This window comes from Vulpes vulpes, chromosome 12 (assembly GCF_048418805.1).
Source record: "Vulpes vulpes isolate BD-2025 chromosome 12, VulVul3, whole genome shotgun sequence".
Taxonomy (NCBI): Eukaryota; Metazoa; Chordata; class Mammalia; order Carnivora; family Canidae; genus Vulpes; species Vulpes vulpes.
In genome coordinates this window covers 38,045,583-38,068,740 of record NC_132791.1, presented here as the reverse complement: position 1 = coordinate 38,068,740, position 23,158 = coordinate 38,045,583, and the positions used below count along the sequence as shown (strand labels likewise).

At 38.4% G+C, this 23,158-nt stretch overlaps 1 protein-coding gene across 15 annotated transcripts in view; it reads right to left on the bottom strand.

Moving 5' to 3' along the window:
- BNC2 (basonuclin zinc finger protein 2) overlaps positions 1 to 23,158 on the bottom strand; it is a 433,488-nt gene that overhangs the window by 16,145 nt on the left and 394,185 nt on the right. For 9 of the 15 annotated variants that reach the window (XM_026001440.2, XM_072728215.1, XM_072728224.1 and 6 more), the window contains one exon: positions 2,764 to 4,733. In XM_026001440.2, coding sequence (XP_025857225.2) covers positions 2,764 to 4,733 — 1,970 coding nt within the window. Of the gene's footprint in view, positions 1 to 2,266; positions 2,333 to 2,763; positions 4,734 to 23,158 lie in introns of all 15 variants that reach the window. The other 6 variants (XM_072728223.1, XM_072728214.1, XM_072728225.1 and 3 more) reach the window with 1 other exon arrangement.

The following is a 23,158-nucleotide window of genomic DNA, read 5'->3' as shown; positions in this document are numbered from 1 at the left end:
GTTTGGGAAGGTCTGTTGGCTCAGAGAAAGGTAGAGAACATTTGTCTTAGCTTCATTGTGAATTGAAGAAGAAAAAAGCAGGGACACATGTCCTGGTGTTCTCATGATTAATACAATAAAACTGAAGAGAAAGGGGAAGGTAAGTCCAAATGGTAGATCAGATATGTGGTCCAAGAGGCTCTGTGAAACAGAAGATTAAGTCATAACATCAGTGGAAGAAGTGATGATAATGGGCTGAAATGGTAGTACAGTTTATGTTTGAGCTCACTCTGTAGAGATGCAGGAAGAGGCAGGTACCTCAATGGCATCACTGTTTCTGGTGATGTGGTGGTAGCTATGCTTGCATCATTATGTTAATTCAAGTCACAGACTCAACAAGGATGAACCTTTTTGTAAGGACAAAAATGGCAAAGTATTATAGTTTTTAACTAGAGATTAAAAAATGTGCATTCTTGAAAAGCAAAACTTCAAGTGAGAATCAAGATACTTTCTTTGTACAATATATTTTTTTCAATTTGCTTTTATTCATTTATCATGTGTTACAAAACTCCAGAATTATAAAGATTAGCTGTGATGTGAGATTTCACCCAAATGAAATGCATCACCTATCTTTGGAGGTTTGTGATCTCCTGTGTGACTGAACACACATGGGAGAGTATCTGTACTCTGCTTCCCTAGAATATCCCACATATCCTAGACACTGTTCTAAATTTCCATATGCTAGTCATCTGCCAAGCTCCTAATCCTTAGAATAAAAATGGAGATTGAAATATTCTCTTGCTATTAATAAATGTTTTTCCTTAGACAAACCACCCTTTCAACAGTACCTCCTTATGCATAAGGACATAAAAACACAAGTGCTTGTGTTTTCTAGTGGTTTGACATAAATGAAAGCACCACATTTCGGGTGTTGTAGCCTTTTGGTCCCAGAGCCATTTATTCCAGGATTATGACTTGCAGTATTTTCAGCAAACCAACTAAAACTGTGATAGGAATTCATGCAAATAAGCTTAAATTTTGGCTTGTCTTCAAACACTCCATTTCCATAAATATTTTATGCAGGTTTTCATGAGTCTTTTATTTTTGTTAAAAAAAAATTCAATGCATTAACCTTATCACAAGTGCACTATTTCAAATATAAAAGAATGAGTATTACTCACAAACTTGGGGGTGGGAGGTGGTATATAGTATTATATTTTATTATTCAAATTATAGCTATCTCTTCTGCTGTATTCTGGTACTGGGAACGATAACTCAGACCTGAAAAGAATTTTGTGACTGTAAACCGTTTTTACAGAACAAGGTAAATGGGAGTGGGGAAGGGGTGGGAAGGAGAAATCTTTAAGGACATAGATTTCTCTTCAAAGCATGTTTTGAGTTGTATAAAGAGATCCACTTATTTTTCTCAGAAATTTTGCTTTTAATGGATTGGGTTCCCTTGCATTTCAGTATGATGGAAAATATTTTTTTAACTTTTATTTTAAAAAAGATTTATCTTTTAAATATGGAGACAAAACAGAGTATTCTAGAAGCAGGTTACTACTTTTCAGTGGTACTTTCATTATATGTTACTTTGTTAAAGAATTCTACCCAATGGATAAGCACAAAAATTGGGGGGAGGGTGGCTATTTGGAAACTTCCTAGTTAATTTTGTTTCTTCTACATATATTGATTTTTACCATGTAATAGCATTTTGTCTAAAAATATTTTTAAAAGACAGTGTAAAACCAAAAAACCACATTAGACATAAGAGGAAGAATTAACTGGTGTGTGATTCTGGGTTGGGCTGGTGTATTATGTAAATGATCTGCTTGCAAGCTTATCTCCCCAAGTGTAGGATAACTGTGTTACCCCACCACTGACCACCTTGACACATTCCATTTATATTACATTTTCTTTAGGATTGAAAAAGAACATTGGAGGTTTAAGACCAGCTGCTTCTGTTTAAACCCAACTGTTTCAGAGCTGTAGCCACATAGCTAGGGTCTGATGTCATCTCAAGGCTGGACATAATATATTCTAACTGATCCTAAAAGTATATGCATGCCTCCCCTTCTGTGCATAATTCCCATGATAGACTGTATTTTAGAGATGTACTCAGAGACACTGTGACGTTCAAATAAAGAAACCCATACCACCACACCATTTCCCCACATTAGAAATTATTTTGGTCCCATTTTCTTCTGATATTTTCATGACTCTTAATTAAAAGAATTCAAGGACACACTAAATACTCATGTAAGAATGATAACATTTCTGGTTATACCTACGGAGATGCAGGCTGTCTCGATGTCCTGGACCTATGGTTCTTTCCATCCGTAAATTTCTGTTTCTATATTGGATAAATATGTGTGTATGAAGATAATATATTGATTTATTAAAAAGCCACAAGGCAAAGCAGAAATATATATATAACAGAAGCTGCGGCTTCTAAGTGAAGCTTCATGAGGAAGCAGGGAATTGTGTACATAGTTAACTTATTCACACCTAGATGCATGGGACAACATACATACACACATACACAGCACAGAGAAAAATGGCGTGCATTACTGGGTAAGATGGCATATGATTCTGCATGCTTAATCATAACAAGCACCAACTGCAACAATCCTTCATGAGCATGGCAGCTTGGTTTTCTCATGGTCACTGTGGACGATCTTTACAGTGCATCAAAAACATCTAAGTTGGATTTTTTAATGCTAAGTCCCAACATGACTGGCACCCTCCACCCCCAGCAGGAGCAGCCAATGGAGATTTACTGACCTGTCTCTGCTTCGGCGAGAGGGGAAGGCAGCATTGCAGCCAGCCACCGTGCAGACATGCATCTCTTTTAAGTGAACATTCCTGTAGTGAAGCTTCACACTGTAGGAGCTTTTGAAACTTTTCTTGCACACGTAACAGATTTTGGGATCTGGACTAGAACACAGGTCACCTTCTGGGGAGAACTTTTGAGGGCTGCCATAATTCAGAGACGATGTAAAACTTTCATGCAGGGCTGCCATGCTGGCACCCCCACCATTGTACAGTCCATACTGGCTCATGTAAAACATGTCATAAGTGGGATCTGTAAATTCTTCCTTCACCTTGATGACATCTTGGTGAGAAGGCTCACTGTGGTTCTCATCGGGCCTCTCACTGCTCATTAGGACTTTCTCGCTCACTTCACTGTGAATGTGCTCATCCCCTTCCATTGACTCCTCACCTAGTTTGGGCTCTGAAGACTCTGACTCATTCTCATAGTCCCGCTCAGGTTCTTGGTCCTCAGAAGTCATGCTGTCAGCCCTTCTTATTTCCGTCCTTGAAATGCACCGGGTCCTGCTATGTTTAGAAAAGTCCTTCACAGACATGCCTGGACTCATCTCCTCTTGGGAGTGGCAATGATTGTCATGGCTCACATTGTTGACCATAGCCCCACCATCGTTGGGGTCATCATCTTCATCATCAAACTCATCAGCGGTATCAATGATTTCCTTCTCAATCTTCACAGGCATGCTGGACTTCCTGGGCTTCTTCTTGGGTGCCAGGTCTGCACTGGGCTCATGAGTGGCCATCATCACTACGGGTGCTGTGGGCTCAGAGGGTGGTGGGGGGTGCTGCTCTATGGTACCACTGGCTGGAATGATGGGACTGGTTGGGAGGGAGGTTGGAGGGCTCACCATTTCCCCCGGAGTGAGTAAACTTCTATAAAATGGAGGAACTGGTTGTACAGTCTTTAGCCCAGAAAACACCAGCTGGCTAGGCAGAGGATTCTGTAAGACAGGGTCTAGTGGGGGAGTGGTAAAACCCATTGGGGGCCGGCCAGGGCTTGTGAGTGTGAGATTTGATTTTGTACTTGCTATGACAGGGGTGGCAGCTCCTGATGTGGCCCGAATTAAATCTTTGTCTCGGTTGTTTCGTAGCATGGGCATGTGAAGACGAGGATTAGGGTTTGCACTGTGGCGATTTCGGCTTCGGAGGGAGCTAAAGACCATGTTGCAACCTTCAATGGTGCATCGGTGTTTGATCTTCAGGTGAACAGCATTATAATGAATTTTGAGAGTACCTTTGTCATAGAACGTCTTCCCACATGCATTACAGAACACTCTTCCTTTCCTGGAGGCTGACCCCATCCTTCTCATCCGGTGAATCCGGAATGAGCTTTTTGGGTGTTCAGTTTTGGTCAGATCACTGACTGGGGCAGAATTCTGAATGGGGGATACACAGGCTGGCTCGGTTTTGGGCTCCACATTAGTAATGCTGGTCAGGGCATTTCTATTGGGAGTCTGATCATTCTTATAAGGTGTGGGAGATACTTCAGATTCACTGCTCTCATTGTATTCATTCTGGGTTGAAAGGCTGGGTTCCCGCAGCCTCAGTCCTGGCTGCTCCAACAGTAACCCGTTTGGAGGCAATCCTAGCAGTGGGGCTGAGACTGGGTTTATGTACTGGAATGGAAGCAGAAATGCAAGGCTGTTGGGGATGTTTTCGAAGTGATGAATGCTGGAAGGGTTGCTGTTCTCTAGGTGAGCAAGAAGGCTGGGACTCCGGGTGCGATTATTGCTCTCAATGAAAGTCCTTATGTCTGAGTCTGTTTTTGAAGACGGTACAGCTACGGCCTGCCCTTCCTTCTCCTGAATTGCCATCAGCTCCACAATGGACTTGGTTTCTCCAAACCGCAGAAACTGCTGAAGGGTGATGATTTCCTCTTCTCGAGACATGATGGCCCAGCGGTCCAGTACCTTGCCGGCAGCATCCTAGAGGCCACATCAAAGAAATAACAAAGATAAACACAAAAACTTATTGATTCTGCATAATTATTCAATGCAACTGAAGGCTCTCTGCCTGCTCATGAACACTGAGAGCGACAGCAGAAAACACGCAAGCACTGTTCATAAAAGTCAACCCAGAAAGCAAACTTTTCTGCCATGCAATTGTAGTAATTAGAGTCATAGTTAGAGAAACAGATTTGAGTTTAATATCAAAGCAAACAAAATGTAGACCATTGGGGCTCTGTGATCTAACATGCCTTTATTACTGCTATTTTAACAACAATGGTCTATACAGTATGCAATTATTTAGCACATATTAGTATAGGATGTGAACTCTTGTGCAACCCAGTAAAAACACACAAAAAATGGTACCTTAATCTGTATTAAATAGTGACACCATAGGAAGAGATTAAATACATTTTGTGAAATTTACCTCTTTGGTACAAGCAGACATGATACTGGCTTCAACGATGAAAATTCCTTTAAATTGGAGCTATTATATAACTTTCCGAATTAAAAAAAAATGAAAAAGGTATCTTTGCCTTCTGTTGCCCCCATTACTAAACTGTATTTTTTTCCTCTTTAATGCCCGGATTTTAGTGTCATTTACTAATAGACAATCTCATAAGGTAGAGTTAAGAAAAAACAGTGATTGCACTTTTCCTGAAAATTGATTATAATCCTATGATTCAAAGTTTGAGTTAGACTTTAAGTATTTGACTTCTGATGATCTTGTTACAAATGACAGTTATAGATATTTAGAAAGTAAACATGTGATGGATTTAGATAGAACAAATGTGTAAAATTGTTGTCTCTTAACATCCTCCTCTGATAGCAAAGGAAGTCCACAGAGAATACACATCAGTAATCACCAGACTATGTGTTGTTAAATATACATTAAAAAGCATTTCACACTTTCATTTTTGCTAGTAACTATGAGATTTGCCTGGAGGTAGGACTTAAAAATCCTGCAATCCAATGTCAGGCAATCCATTTCAGCATGGATTGGGAGAAATGTATTCAAACACTTAAATAATGACTCCATCATTTTCTAGAGCACATCTTCTTCCTAACTAGGACAGGACACTTGGCAATCCCTGTGAATAATACTTGCCCCAACCTGCCTATCAATTTAAGAAAGCAGAAAATTTTCTTAAAAAAACCAAATTAGGTACTAACTACAAAGAGAAAAACCATAACATTACAACGAAGAAACCTAGCAGACACCACCTTAACCACATAATCAAAGTCAACATCACCAGTATTAGTATCATCATGTACCTCCTGATATATACTGACAAGGGCATATCATCCCTTTCTGGCCAAAAAATGTATAACCTCAATCTAAATCATGAGAAAACATCAGATAAATCAAAATTGAAAAGCATTCTACAAAACAGTGTTAAGTACTCTTCAAAGTGTAAATGTCAGTAAATTTTTTTTTAAAGAGGACTAAAGAATGGTTACAGATTGGAGGGAGCCAAGAAAACATGACAAATAAATATGAGATTCTAGAGATATTAGACTAGAAAAAGGTCTTTAGAAGGCAACCTGGCAAATTTGAATAAGTCTCTAGATCAGTTAATAGTATGGTACCAACCTAAATTTCTTAGTTTCATCAGCTGTGCTATGTTTATGTAGAATGTGTCATTAGGGGAAGCAGGATAAAGGGAACTATATACTATTTTTGCAATGGAAAATTCTGTCTTATAGATGGTTTTATTCAGCCTTGTGATATAAATTCTCTCTGAACCACAGTTGTCTGAACCATGACAACTACTTTGATTGTAAGGAGATACTTATCATTTATTTAAATTACTCTACAAAACAGAAGCTCTAATAGTTATGTGCGATTCCTTATAAGGCTCACTCTAGCACTCTATCATTTTACATAAAGTATACATGTGGGTATGTGCATGTAGGTGTCCAAATCCTACGAAAATTATCCCTCTTTTATCTTGTAGATAATATGAACCTTCAGATTAAATATCCTCATGCAGCTATATGCTCAGATATATAATGATGTGTATACACGGTGATGCTGGATGATCCTGGAGTCCTACAACAGCCAGTTTTTAAAAAGTATCAATCAAAACAATTGGTCTCCCTTACATCATTTTTTTAGAATAGGGGAAAGCAAGGGGGAGCATTGGTGCTGTAGGTAAATAGAGAAATAAATTGTGATTTTGTATAGATTATCTCATTTGAACCTCATAATAGCTTCCAGATCTCAGCAAATTTGTAACAGATGAGGGACCAGGGGTGAAGGAAAGGGGTATGGCTGGTTGAGGTTGCCAAGATGCTAACTTGGGTTCTAGGATTTGAATCCAGAAATTCTGACTCTCAGTTCATGGAGTATAATGACTATCATCCATAATGCCATTTCCCAGGTGGACACACTGAATCTATGACAGTAAAGAATAGGACTTCTGCTGAACAAGGCTAGTCTCTGGAGCACTGTAATGTCCTCCTCTACAGTGTTTTTCTCTTACTATCAAATCCACTCTCTTGATTGTTCTTTTATGGAAGCTTTTACTGTGGATCGTTTCTCAGGCTGCAATGCGACCTGAGCAGCACACAGTCATTTCTTCTCAGGTAGCCTTCACCTAAGTCTGCATGTCGATAATGTACTTACACAGCTGGCCGCCTGTGGTATTAAAACAGCCCTTAGAAACCATGGCAACTGATCAAACCCACCTGAGGCATCTCCTTTCCATCACCCTCCTATCTTGTCTCCCCCAACAGAACACAGCAGTCCCATATGGTTTCTCTTTTCTCCTGGCCCGCCACAATGCCTGCTGCTATTTCTAAAACCACTGCCTTTCAGACCTCTTTTAGTCCTGAGTAGCTGTCTCCACTAAAATGGAACTGTTACGTTAAACCACTTACTTCTGGTGGAAGAGGTCCAGGTAAGCAAGATTTAGAACTCTGCTGGTAGCCTGAATCATAAAAGAGAAGCTTCATTTATACTCGTAATGGAAACAGTGATTTATACTTACATAGGACAATATAGCATCCTTGCAAACAAATATGCTTGGGAACAGGACAAACATCCACATTATCCATTCAAACTGGGGTCCCCCTGACAGGGCACCCTGAATCCAGACAATATATAGTGCCACAGAAGTTCCTTCCAAAGAAGCCACCATTCATATTTGATCAAAAGTATCTAGTATCATCACGCTCATAAATAGAGCAACTGCAGAAAGAAAAAGTTGACTTTCTTATATACTAACATCATGGGTCTGCAAGCTCAATGCTAGTAATGACTATCCGTTTTAGTACATCTTTGGATAAACTGGCTGAATGGGAGTTGGAGGTCATCAAAGTGCAAAAAGAACCTGGGGTTCTTTTCTCCTGAAGATCTCAGTAACAGAGAGAGATAAGCATGCTCTGGATGCAGTGATTCTTAAAACAGTGGCTTGAGACTCCTGGGTCAAGGCAAGAATTTCCACAAGTGGTCTATATGTTTTTCAAAAAGGACCAGTGTCAATTTTTTTTAAACCAACCTTCAAGTAATTGGGAGTAATCATTTAGAAGGCTTTGAGACAGTGTGACATCTGCTGCAGCAACAAAAAAATGATTTTTAAAATTAATTTATTTTTATTTTATTCAACTTAAATATTTGCTCAAAACTGATGGTGGGGTATGGGTCCTTCTTCATAGACAAATCGAGAAGTACAGATCTAAAATCTCAGCCCCCTTGGCACATCAAATAAACTTTACCAGAGTGAATAAAAGCCAAAAGAAGAGTTAGGTATTGTCAAAGAAGAAACATTAATAAAACAAAATTCAGTCTGGTAGACCACTATGAATGTGGGTTGACCAACATTCATACTGGACATGGGTCTATGCAGGAATAATATACATCACATCAGAGTGTGTAAATGTACTCTTGTCTTTCCCATTCCACCATTCCATTTCGTAGTCTGTGGGTCAGTTTCTTAAGGCTTTTCCCATTTGTAACCAGAGTTCAGTGATCTTTAAACCTTTTCATTGGGAATTGTTATTTACAAAATGAGGATACTAAGACTTACACTGTTAAGAGAAATGCAAGGTATTATTATAAGTATTGATTTCTTGTGAAATACCAGCTATACTATTCATTAAAAGATGAGTGAAACCAAATAATCCTAACTTATAAACCAGTTTTACTGGGTTCAGAAAAAGTATAAGACACTTGAAATATTTACATATAAGTATTTTAAATGAAGAGACTTCCTTTTATTATTTTGTTGGAACCAGTGATTATCACTCAGTAGAAATCTGGCACCTATATGGCTCTGCAGAATGCTTTTTAAAAATCTTTTGTAGTAGAGTCAACTGTCATGGTTTCAATGGTTTTATTTAAGTCCTTTTTTTCACATTAAAATACTGTATATGACCTGCAGTTTTAAGATCAAAGTAAGTTTGGTTCTTCTTACTTAAGGAAAGGATGTAAAGAGATGGAAGAGGGACAAGATAAGAAACTTCAGGATAAGTAGATTGTCAGATGACCTCAAGCCTACAAAACTCCTCAGCCCAAAAAGGAACCCATCTGTGTTCATGGCAGGCCACTACATGCCACAGCACAGGGAGGAAAATAATGCCTTTCTTTCTGTCCATGCATGTAAATGAGGGAGGAACAGTGAATACAGTAGAGATCTAGGACTTATTTGTTCTAGCATTACTCAAATTATTAAGAAATTAAGCAAACAGTTTAACTCTAAAAAAAAAAAGGCAGGCAGAGAATAGTTTAATTTTCTATTCTTACTCCATGAATTTATTGTCAGTCCAATTTAAGCATATATTTAAAAATAATCCTAAAATGATTAGCTAAAAATATTTCCTCTTTGATATAATTTTAAATCTCTTAATTAAATGATATTGAGCTGTAGAAAATGCTGACCATCTAGTACAAGATCAGAGGTTTATGCGATGTACTTTTTGAGTTCATGTATAGATTTGAAGTGTGCTATCTTAAGAAAGTATTCCTTTTTTTTTTTTAAGATTTTATTCATTTATTCATGAGAGACAGAGAGAGAGAGGCAGAGAGATAGGCAGAGGGAGAAGTAGGCTCCATGCAGGGAGCCTGATGTGGGACTCAATCACAAATCCTGGGATCATGCCCTGGGCCAAAGGCAGATAGATGCTCAACTGCTGAGCCACCCAGGCGTCCCATTAAGACAGTATTCCAAATAACCATATTAGCTACTTATTTTTATGACCAGTTTCCAATTGGAATTTTGTACTGTTTATCCTTCAGGATTAATTCAAATATCAAGGCAAGAAGAATAGGGTTGGGTAGAAGGTAGAGAGTTACCAAATTTCAAGACTATGTAGCTTGGCACTCTATCCGGTAAAATTTAAAATTGCAGAGTTAAAAATTGATGAAACAATGCTATGAATCATAAATTTTATCTGGTTTTCTAGATGTTTAAGTCTTAAGGGTAAACAAAGGATGAGAGAGCTAGATGAAGGAATATCAATAAACACTTAAAAGGATTAAACTAGTGATACAAAGTAAAATATGAAGGACTCTAAAAAGCATTAATGTTTAAAAGAAAGAGATTAGACTCAAAAGGCTACCTATTCTACCATTCTGATCATGGAAATTCTGGGAAAGGTAAGACTGAACAGAAGGAAGATCAGTGGTTGCCAAGGAGTGAGGGAGGGGAGAGGGGCTGACTGCAAAGAACACTGAGGAACTTTGTGGGGTGATGGAAACGTTTTAGATCATGACTATATACACTTTAATATACACTTAAAATCAGCATGTTTCACTGTATGCAAAATATGCCTTAATGAAGTCGACTTAAAACATTAACTCATATAAATTGCATAAAATCATACTCAGAACTCGAGAATTCATAAATTTCCCTTTTTTTTTATTTTACAGATTTTATTTATTTATTAGAGACAGAGAGAGAGATGCAGAGACACAGGCAGAGGGAGAAGCAGGCTCCACGCAGGGAGCCTGAAGCAGGACTCGATCCCGGGTCTCCAGGATCACGTCCCAGGCTGCAGGCGGCGCTAAACCGCTGTGTCACCAGGACTGCCCAAATTTCCCATTTATATATCATCTTATTTCTTGTTTCCTGCCTTGTTTTGTGGCCGGAATAACAAACACACACGTCTCTCCCATCGGTAGGGTATGCCCCATAATCCACTGTGACATTGGAAGTAAACAAAAGTTTTCCTTTTTCTTTTTTTTAACCTAAAAGATTTTTATTAATATTTTATTTTTTATTTTTTTAAAGATTTCTTTTATTTATTTATTCATGAGAGACACACATAGAGAGGGAGAGGCAGAGACACAGGCAAGAGGGAGAAGCAGGCTCCATGCAGGAAGCCTGATGTGGGACTCAATCCCAGGTCTCCAGAATCATGCCCTGGGCTGAAGGCAGGTGCTGAACCACTGAGCCACCCAGGGATCCCCTTACTAATATTTTATATGTGGCTTTACAGCAATATGTTAAACTAACTTAGAAATAGTTGTACATATATTAAGCTCCAAGCTCATATATTTTTACCAAAGGGGTGTTCAGTCATAAAAACTAGATTGCTTCCCTACACAGTTAATACGGACACGTGGCAGACAGGTAGTATATGCACACACATCTTCACCAACACTTCAGATGATGTTGATGAGGAACTGTCAGCTAATTCACCATAGCTCTCCTCTACTTCGTGCTAGACTCTTGGTTAGGTGGACATGTGTCAGGATGTGACCCAGAAATTAGGAAATATATCATCTAATTGCTGGGTCACCTCAGGAGCAAGCGATGGGCTCAGACCATTATCTCGATGATATAAACAGGGGTATTCCATCAACTTAACAGATGGGGTCTGAGAACAAAGAGATCATGAATGCCACGCGTGGGTGGAGAGGGCAGACTGAGGACTAGAAGTAGCAAGAGTTTGAGGGAGATACTCTGTGGAAAGGAAGCCTTTGAACATTACACATGTTTTTGTTTTTTTTTTTTTAAATCATAGAAGTCATAAAACTTTCAGCCCTCCTTTGTCCCATTCTCCCACTGGTTACCTGTTTTAGAACTTAGATGGGTCTGCATGTAACATGCAGATATTTCCATTCAAACAGTCTACCTAAAGTCAAGCCATTGTGAGAACTTTTTTCTTCAGCCAAAAAACTGAACTTGTCTGGGTGCTCCCCACTTACATCACGGCCAATCCCTGCCCCCTTCTTGTTAAATTTTATCTATCTCTATAATTTATGACTTGGCAATCCTAAATGTGGATGGGTCAAAGTTTTGTGTGTCTATGTGCCTGCATGTATGTGTATGTAAGCAGGAAAGAAGGGGAGAGGAATAAAAATGGTCAAAGAAAAAAAATTATTGAAAGGAATAGATTCTGGGAAGTACTTAGGGAAATTTTTTAAGCAATGTTGTGATAATTTCTGAGAAACACTTGAAATTATGTGGGAAAAGAACTTGGCATGCTTATTTGTTTTAGCAAATTTACATTTAAACACATATTTCTTGGGGGGCACTGATTGAGAAAGATGTACCACTAGCATATACAATATACACTGGAGCAGTTTGGTTGTATAAGTAAACAAAATTATACCATTCTTTATTCACACAGAGCTCTTTTATGTGATTGTGCTTTTCCACCACTATTTTAGGCTAATGTTTCTAGGCCAGCTGAAACAACCGTAATATCTGTAGGCAGAATGAAAATACTCATTTATTCCATGATTGCACCAAATGGTTCAAATTAGACCTGATAAAAAAAATCAACATTTGTTTTGGGTAATGAAAACCCTACTCAACTTGTATGATTTGGAAATTTGTATTTTGCAGAATTTCTCAAGAGCATCACTTTACCTTCAAAATATAAAGCTGACCAGTCACATTCTTGTTTCCTCTGCTCCTCTCTAAGACTGAGTACCATGAGAAAGAATCAACAGAGTGTGGCACAGACAGAAAAGAAAAACTACTAACTAATAATAATCAGGACTGTACTTTATTTGTTAACATTTGTCCACATGAACATCCCCTTTGGAAAACAAATATGCTTTCCTCATCAACCCAGGACCGTCATAGTTATTGAAATGAGCATGCAAACATTAGAGCTAGGTATAGTTTGGTTTGCTGTGATTATAGAAGCTGGTGATAAATTCAGAATGTCCAGATTATAAAAATCTTGATTTGAAATATCAAGATATTTCTGATCGAAATATCTTTCCAATTCAGATAAGGAGAAATGAATGCTACAGGAATATCCATCATTGGTTAGAATGCTAGAACTCTTAGAAAACTCTGCATTCCAGAATTTTCTCTCAAAAGGAAAACCTTAGGGACACGTGGGTGGCTCAATGGCTGAGCGTATGCCTTCAGCTCAGGGCATGATCCTGGAATCCGGGATCCAGGATCAAGTCCCACATTGGGCTCCTTGCAGGGAGCCTGCTTCTCCCTTTGCCTCTCTCTCTGTATCTCTCATGAAAAAATAAAGAAAATCTTTTTTAAAAAAGGAAAACCTTAGTCCTTGTTAGCGGACATGTAAACACTGAAGTCTGCTCTCTATAAATACTGTTTGCGCATAGGGATTGGCTTTAAAAGAGTTACTTATTACACAGATCTGCATGTACTGAAATATGCACATGTACATAGAGACTGTATCACTCTTGGTTTACTCTTACTGTACGTGAACCTCATTATAAGTCAGTCTTAAAACATTCCAAGTGCTGGATTATGGAGAATGGTGGTACACTGAAGTAAGGCATATTCAATTAACTGCAAAAAAAGTACAAAGTCAAGGAATGCCTCTCCTTGGATGGAACTAGAAGTTTGATGAGCATGGTCCTTGATTGGAATTGGTAGCAGAAGAAGAAAGCAACATGGTAATTTTATGTGACTTTTAGGCACTAGTGTTGACATTTTTCAATATATAATAAACCTCAACAGTTTCTGATCCACAGTTGAAAATACTTTTCACTGAAAAAGGTATTTTTTTAAGAGAAAAAAAATTATTGAAAAATTGAACAATACATCCTCCCAAACTGATCACCTCTCTAACTAAAATAACATTATCAAAATGCCAGGGCACTAGTTTTAAATGGTTCCTGTAATTTTTAAAACATATTGTTTGACTTTTGATAGAAAATTCACTTTGCTATAGAATGTTCTTCATTATGGACCAGATAAGAATATATAATTCAGAGAGGACTATCACTTTTTTTTCCCTCCCTTAGTCTGTACAGCATTTTTACTTTAAAAACTGTGATGATGATAGATCACTCCAGCGTTACAATATACCTAATCATAGACTCTCCAGCTAAGCTCTATTAAAGGCCTGTCAGGATTTCTTCTTTGTACCCAGGAATTTTAGCTTGTTTAGCTTAAAACAACCATATGCATTTCCTCTATGGGCATTTGTTTGCAAATAAATAAAGCAGGTGCCTTACTTTCCCATATTAAAAAAATTTCAGGGACGCCTGGGTGGCTCAGCGGTTGAGCGTCTGCCTTCAGCTCAGGGCGTAATCCTGGAGTCCTGGGATTGAGTCCCACATCTGGCTCCCTGCAGGGAGCCTGCTTCTCCCTCTATCTATGTCTCTGCCTTTCTTTCTGTGTCGCTCATGAATAAATAAATAAAATCTTTAAAAAAATTACAGCAGAGGAAATTACTTTCTGTAATGTTTAGATGATTCAAAAAGCATTTTTCAAATTACCTAACTCTACTGTAAATCAAACTTGAGAGACTTTTAAAGACATGGTATATTTTAGTATTTATTAATAGTATATTAGGAATCATTTAAGTGTCTAAATAGAGATATTAAACCCAGCTGATATTCCTAGCATACCAAATTCCAACATAGAACTACCCCTGTGTCCTTAGTGTAAGCACAGGATATCTAACTCTGCACCTGCAAGCTAAAACAGAATTTGTATCTTAAAGTTTCAGATTTTGATTCATTTAACATAACTTATACAGAGTCAACCTCAGAGGGAAATAAAAATTATAAGTGAGTAACACCTAAGTTCTAGTCTTGGTTTTGCCAGTGACCAGCTGGGTTGGCTGTCAAACCACCAATACCCAGCTTACGCTTTCTCCTGGGTAAGTCAGTCTGACTATATTTTCTAGGCCTTGCTACACCAAAATTCCATTATTTGGCTCTCAAATTCCATCATTCTACTATCTATGCCTACAGTCTGGACACATAAATAATTTTAATTAAAATGTTTTAAGCTCTAGGCTATTATTTTTCCTTTTAATCTTGTCTATAGATTATTTTTAGAATGCATTCATTTGTGATTGAAAGCATGCCCTCATCTGAGAGTTACTGTATTATGTCCTATATTCTGGATGCCTCCCTTGATGCCTCTGTCTGGGGCTCCTTATCAGTGACATAATTAGAGGTATTCACTTTTCTGGATTAATCAGTTTACTCCTAGTCAATTCAATGATCAGCTCAAGTGGAAACTTTGCCTGAAAACTTAGGAAAACTGCTCAAAAAGTCCCTAAGAGGCCATGGGAACCCCTCAAAATCCCATCAGTTAGGGTTTGTGAGAACTCTGCAACCTGAGAATCAACCATTCCAAAATAAATGCTGTTCCTCCATAAAGCTGTAAGTAACTATCTCTGGTCTTCCAACAACCTTTGCAGTTCCAAGGAAGAGCAGTATTTGCATATAAGACCCTCCCTCCAATTAAACCCTTTAAAAGGACACAAGTGATCATCACTGAGATGCTAGAAGTAAATCATTTTAGCATTCAGGATAGCAAAGCAGCAGTTTGAAATACTCACAATGATGACAATGGCAACAGGAAGAAAGAAAAGGATGGCCCCTGAAAGTGGTCTTGTTTTCTTCTCCTCTCAGACATGAAGATAAAGCACGAGCCTTATGACAGCTATAAATCTGTTTGCTTTGCAATAAACATAACTTACCAGAGCCCTTTCTAACATTTTTGCTTTGAAGATGACATTTTCTCCTTTACCTCTCTTTCTACAACCAAAGTTCTGCCACTGGGTCCATAGAAAGCATCCATATATCTCTAGGGGTCTGTGGTGGGGCTTTACATATCTAAATATAAATGCTTGAGACCCTGGCATTTCCTGATGTGCTTCCCTATAATGTCTGATAAAATTTCACAATGAAAGTGATTTTACACATCAAGTAGGGGCCGAAACCTTGGGACAAATTCAAGGCCACAAGCTCTGAGCTTTGCCATTTTATCTGTGCAACCAAGGATAGCCCAATGTGATCATAGCTTCCAAAGCTTGAAAAGATGATTCTATTTCACATATTATACTTTGAATTACTCTACAACTGGAGATGACTGCACAACCCTAAGGAACTTTAACATATTCCTTAGGATATGAGGGAGCAGGAGTAGAGAGGGCCTGAACACTCACTAAGCAGTATTCCATAAAACAGCAAGGATTGAGTATTCTATAAAACACACAGAGGACAGAGTGTGTGATTGAAGAGAAAGATGTATTGGGAGATTTAACTTTGTTCTTCTCTGGGCATAAGAACGGCAGTAGAACACAAAGATTAATTTCCTGCTTTAGCATTCATCAGGGAACAACACATTATTACTTGTAATACATACACAAGGCTGTTGATGGATATACTTTCCTTTGATTGCTCAGATTAAATGTGTTCTATAAAAGGCACCCCCCCACACGTGTATGTATAATTATAAATCCACGTATGCATTAACAGTTTCTATATATTTATAAGCAGCTATCAAAGCAGATATTACACATTTTATTTGGTTACAAAGTGGAAGTGATTTGGGGTTGGTGGCTGCCTGAACAAATATAGATCAAAAACAGAATAATCAGTTACTAATCAATATATGTTACTATAACAAAAAATTCAGAAATTCAAAATAAAGGAGGATACGAGGAAGAAGCATGCATTATAGAGCAAGGTAATAACCACGTCTGCATGTCTTAATACCCTCTTGTCCCAGCAGTCCTGACTTTCTAAGCAGCCCACTTCTCCACATTAACGGTAGTCATTTGGAGAGCAGCAAACGTGCCATTAGAAGCACTTTTACAAGTGTATATTCATCCACCAATTAGCTTAATGTGGCCGCTTTCTGCATATTTTCTATCCAGGCTTGCACAAATCTTATTAATATTTCCCCCTAGCGCTTTGACAGATTACCTTGTCATTACGCATCCTGGAGCCTTTTAAACAATATGGGTAAACTACTGTTTGTGAGGTTAATGACAATTATCCCCTAATTACTGCATAAGTCACTCAGTCCACTTTATCTCATAGGCAGGGTTCTGCTCTGTGTATCTGCCATTGTGTCACTGTAAATGAATCTTGTATTGCTATGTTTATCTGCCACTGTCTTGTAAATTATACTGACAGAAGAATGAACAAATTACTGCATGTCATCACTTAAATACTGCTTCTGAAATTAAAAATAAATGCTTCGACAGAGCACTTCAATTGTGATTTTAGCAGATCACAATTAGTAAAAACATATTTAATGTTTTATGTTACATTTCCAAGCTGATCATGTGGAATTTAGTAGTGGCGTCACAACAATGACACGGAGGGTAAATGGAAGGGGAAGAGCAGTAAGGGGTGAGAGGGTAAGAGGTAAGAGGGGGAAAAGATGCACTGGACTCCCAACACCAGCTCAACCTCTTGAAGGCATTTCCTAGAACTTTATCACTGATAGGGCATCCTTGAGTTATTTCTCATGATTTACCAATTCTGAAACAAATTCGATGAGTTAGGGATAAGCCACACTCTTCAGCTGGGATCATTATTTATTTACTTATTTATTTATTTAGGTTACTTAGAACCAGTCCACACATAAAACACAGAATCCGTGTCACTGAGAACAGATAATGTAATAAAAGCCATAGGCTAAGCCAATTTCATTGACGCATTTTTAAACATTATTAAACAGGGTCAGAACACAGTTTCCAAAGCTACATTTGAAATTGTTTAACAATGTTTAAGTCAATGAAATCAGTTTAGCCCAATGCCCTATCAGGGTGACTACATCTGCTCTGGTAACAGGGAACATCGGATGATACAAGCATCTTTTTTTTTTTTTTAAGATTTTATTTATTTATTCATGAGAGACACAGAGAAAGAGAGAGAGAGAGAGGCAGAGACACAGGCAGAGGGAGAAGCAGGCTCCGTGCAGGGAGCCCAACATGGGCCTCGATCCCCGGTCTCCAGGATCAGGCCCTGGGCTGAAGGTGACACTAAACCGCTGAGCCACCCGGGCTGCCCAACAAGCATCTTAAAAAAAAAAAAAAAAAAAGACAGATTGAGTCAATTGCAAATAATCTGGAAATCTATGATTCTGCAGATTATCAAGTAAATAAACATTAGCGTGAGAACAGGCAGAAATATTTGGCTGAGATGACTGCCATTTAACGAGTATACTAAAACATTTATTTTGAAGTGTGAACCATTCAAAATGTCTCCATTTAAATGACACCAAGGTAGCTGATAACTGGCAAGTGTAAATAACTGGGCCACACCAATCTGAAGGATGGCTTTCAACTCTCAATGAGTTGGGCGTGTAGAAAGCTTGCATCAAATCCCCAAATGACAGCCATGAGTTTGTAAGGGAGGGCTCATAGCACTGGCGATAATAAAGCTATCTGGTGGATGCATGCATGCACACACACACACACACACACACACACACACACACACATATGGTACCTCTTGGTGTGCTTGCTGAACAGGCTGGAAGAAAAAGCTGCAGCAAAAAGAAAGAATAACACGAAAGCCAGAGTTGCCAGGCCCCTCAGATTCTAGCACAATCCCTAGGGCTCCCTTGGCTCCCCAAAGACCGATTTTAGTGTCTGTCCTGCATTCAGTCAATACAGCTTCAACCAACAAATGCTGCAGGCAAAAATGAAAGTGCTATACAATTTTCTTTTCTTTTTAGTTCGTTAGACCAAAGAGATCCCAGTTAAGACTGACATCACTGTGACAACCACTAAGGGGTTAAAATTCCCCCTCCCCCTTTTTTTAAACTGTTCAGGCTATCTCTGGAGACAGAACTGGAGAAAGTCAGTTTTTAATGCCAGTAACTTTCTTTTTCTTTTCTTTTCTTTTTTTATTTTTTTTCTTTCTTTTTCTTTTAATACTGTGTTTTGTTGCCCTTTGTTTTTTTACACCTTGCTAATCATATTGCTTATCTGGTTGGGGGTGGAGGGGAGACAATATGCATTTAGGGGAGATAAGCTCTTGGTGTCACCTCAAAAAAAGGAGCACAAACTGTATTTTCTTGAGTTGGTGAAGTTAGGGCTGTTATAGAAAGGGAGACAATCCTGAAGGATCAATACAAATGCCAAGAGGTACCTGGGTATAAGTTAACAGGCAAAGACAGTCATTAAGGAAGCAAATAGTGGGATTTTCCCAATCACCACTCTCTATGCATTTACATTAGATTTCTGAAAACTGAGACTAGGAATATCTCACTTCCTCTCCTAGCAAACTTGTACTGGTTCTCCACTGTGCACAGAATAAATAATTAAATTCCCATACCTGGTATTTCAAGTCCCATCAATAGAAACCCAATCTACCTTCCCAACATCATCTCCTGCCAAGACCTCTGATGCTCTAGCTACAAAGAGCTACTTGCCATAAAGGATTCTGAGTACAGAAAAATCTTACCTGATTCTGAACCCCTCTCTATTCTGCTTCTGTCATTCTCTTCAATAGAAAGCTAAATGAAGCTCTCTATGAAATATTTCCTATCTCACTCTCTTCTTCCCTTCTCCCCATTCCCAGTAAGAATTAGCTGTTCCTTCAGTGATCTGCTCATTCTTCTGTCATGTAGGTCTCTTTATCACAAGATTACTGTACTTTATATCCCCACTACTCAGATGAATCAATACTGAGCAAAATCATTAATACTATAAATGTAGGAGTTGGGAGGCAATTTAGAGGTCATCTAGTGCTACCTTTATTATTGTACAGATGAGAAAACTAACGAAGAAGTATCTTGCCTAAAATCAGGAAGCTAAAGTATGTGGCTGACTTGGGACAAGCCAGTCAGCTCCCCTTAGTGTAGTACTTTTCTCACAATACTATCCTTTTCTCCTGGCATAATGATTCTGGACTCCGGAAACAGAACATCCACTCCATTCCACTGCCACATCCTGGATAGATGAGTAGATTCCAATCAATTGACACTCTCTTCAAACCCATATACTGGCCCTACCTGGGAAACATTTTTTCCTTGAACTCCCCTCCTAACTGTTAAGAAGGTGTCCAACAGAAACATTAAGTCTTCCCCAAGACCATTTGTGCAGGGGAAGCAGCTATATTATCAGCATTCTGGGAGTGAAAAACAGTTGAGAATGATGGTTTTAGCAAAATATATATACGGAAAATTTTGTCCTCATCATTTTTTTTTGCAAATATCAGAAAATCATCTATTGTTCTTAGAAAATGGTTTTGGCAATGATATTGCATTTATTTATGTTGGACATTTTCTGGATCAAAATTAAATCCCATTGTTCATGGAACTAGAAAGGAAAATGCAACAGAATCTTTCACATGTTTGGTGTTTTGTATTGGAAAAATGCAACAACAGAGTCTTTCACATAGTGTTCTGTATATGGAGTGAACAAATTAATTAATTCTGTCAGTTTAATACTGGACACAGGAATAATAAACCATAACTACAACTATAAATATGTGTGTACACACACACACACACACACACACACACACACACACTTTCTTCTCTCATTTTAGCTTCTGCAAATAACTCTACTTATCAATTCCTGAATCCTCATCTGGTCTTCCCATCAATCTTGTGAGTTCTCATCTCTGTCTTGCATTTGCTCCATCTCTTTCTATGAGGAAAACTTCAACTCTGAGGATTTCTATAGGGATTCCACCTACAGACCAAAGTAACTAGCCAGTTGCTCAAAAAACTATTATCTGAATTCTGAAAACAAAACAAATCAAAACAAAATCTGAAACACACAAAGGCACAGAGGCCTATTTTTTTACTGAAATGTGATTTTCAAGCTAAAGGATTGCTTTAAGTAACAGAGTCTCTTTACCTTGGTTTCATCATATATTAAATAGGCTAAGAATAGTTACCTGCAAAGACATCTGAGGATTAAACAAGATAATAATGCCTACACTCTGAACTGAGACAACAAAGACTCAAGGTAATGTATATGCATTATGTTTATCTACACTTAAATGAGGTTTGAGGTATTATTATCAAACCCACTTTATAGATGGGAAAATTGAGGCACATCACAGTTGAGTAATTTGCCTAAGGTCATAAAACTAGTAATGTTAGGAGCCAGGATTCAAACCAGAACTCGGAGTCTAAAACTATATTGAAATGCCTTACACAGAAGGTATTCCTATCTACTCACCTCCACTTGAGCTTCCATCAGTGTGCCTCTTTGCTTTCTATTTTCCCCACTATTCTCTCTGAAATCCAGGCATGAAAAGGTAAATTCCTTTGACCAATTCCTTGGTTAACTCAGCTGTCCAGTCACACACCTGTCTCTTCAAACCTATCCTTACAAGCTTAGTGATGGCCCACATTCCTTCCTAAGTGGATTATTGTTCCTTGTTGGCCCATCTACTACTCCCCTCTCTCCACTCACATTCTGACGCCAGGCTGCTTTTCCCAAAGTATACCTCTTCATCACATTATAATCCTTACCTCGAAACTAGACTTACGTAGCTCCCTTTTGCTAAATGATTTAAGTATAAATTCTTCATGCTGGCATTCAAGAACTGCCCAGATCTAGCTGCTAAGCCTTACTTCTCTTATATACACTCTCACCTTGAAGCTGAACGTGACAACTTACCTTTCAGTGAAGGCACTATACTTTCTTGAAACATCACATTTTTGCTTACGCTGTCCCTTCCGCTTGGAATGCTGTCATCAATTTTCTGGGGTCCCACTGTTGTTCAAGATCCACCTCTCAAATATCATCCCAATCATAAATCCTGTGATCTATTCAGAATCCCCATCTGTTTTTTTGTGGGATTTTTTTCCTTTAACTGTATTCCATTTTATATAGGTCACATGCAATCTGGGATAACCCCTTACAGTATAACCAGACCCTTGAGTACCGGCAGATTTCGTTTTATTATTACACTTTGCAGATATTGCATTTTTACAAATTGAAAGTTTGTGGCAACCCGTGTGGAGCACGTCTCTTAGTGTCATTTTCCCAACAGCACTGCTCACTTTAAGTCTGTGTCACATTTTGGTAATTCTCCCAACATTTCAAACTTTTTCATTATTGTTGTACTTGTTATGGAGGGAGATCTGTGATCAATTATCATCGATGTTACTATTGTAATTGTTTTGGGGTACTACAAACCACACCCATATAACATGGCAAACTTAACCAACAAATGTGCATGTTCTGACTGGTCCAGCTGTTCGCCATCTCTCTCCTCTTCCAGCCTATTCCCTAAGACACGATAACATTGAAATGAGGCCAATAATAACCCTACAATGGTCTCTAAGTGTTTAAGTTAAAGGAAGAGTTGCACGTCTCTCACTTTAAATCAAAAGCTAGAAATGATTAAGGTTAGTGAGGAAGGCATGCTGAAAGCTAAGATAGGCTGGAAGCGAAGCCTCCTGCGCCAAACAGTTAGCCAAGTTGTGAATGCAAAGAAGTTCTTGAAGGGAATGAAAAGTGCTACTCCAGGGAACACATGAATGATAAGGAAGCAAAACAGCCTTACAGTTGATATGGAGAAAGTTTAAGTGGTCCAGATAGAAGATCAAACCAACTATAACATTTCCTATGCCAAAGCCTAATCCAGAGCAAGGCCTCAACTCTCTTTAGTTCTGTGAAGGCTGAGAGAGGTGAGGAAGCTCTAGAAGAAAAACTTGAAGCTAGAAGAGGCTGGTTCATGTCATTTCCATAACATAGAAGTATAAGGTGAAGGAGTAAGTGCTGATGCAGAAGCCGCAGCAAGTTATCCAGAAGAACTAGTAAATACTTACCGAAGATGGTTATGCTAAACAACAGATTTTCAATATAGACAAACAGCCTTACATTGGAATAAGATGCTATTAGGACTTTTATAACTAGAGAGAAGTCAATGCTTGGCTTTAAAGCTTCAGAGGACAGGCTGACTCTCTTGTTAGGGCAAATGCAAGCTGGTGACTTTAGCTGAAAGCCAATGTTCATTTACCACTGATAATACACTAGTGCCTTTAAGAATTATGCTAAATTTACTCTGCCTATACTCTATAAATGGAACAACAAAGTCTCGATGATGACAGTACATCTGTTTACAACATGGTTTACTTAATATTTTAAGTCTACTATTGAGACCTACTGCTCAGAAAAAAAAAATCCTCTCGAAATATTATTGCTAATTGACAATGCACCTAGTCACTCAAGAGCTTTGATAGAGATATACAATGAGATTAATGTTTTCACATCTATTCTGCAGCCTGTGGATC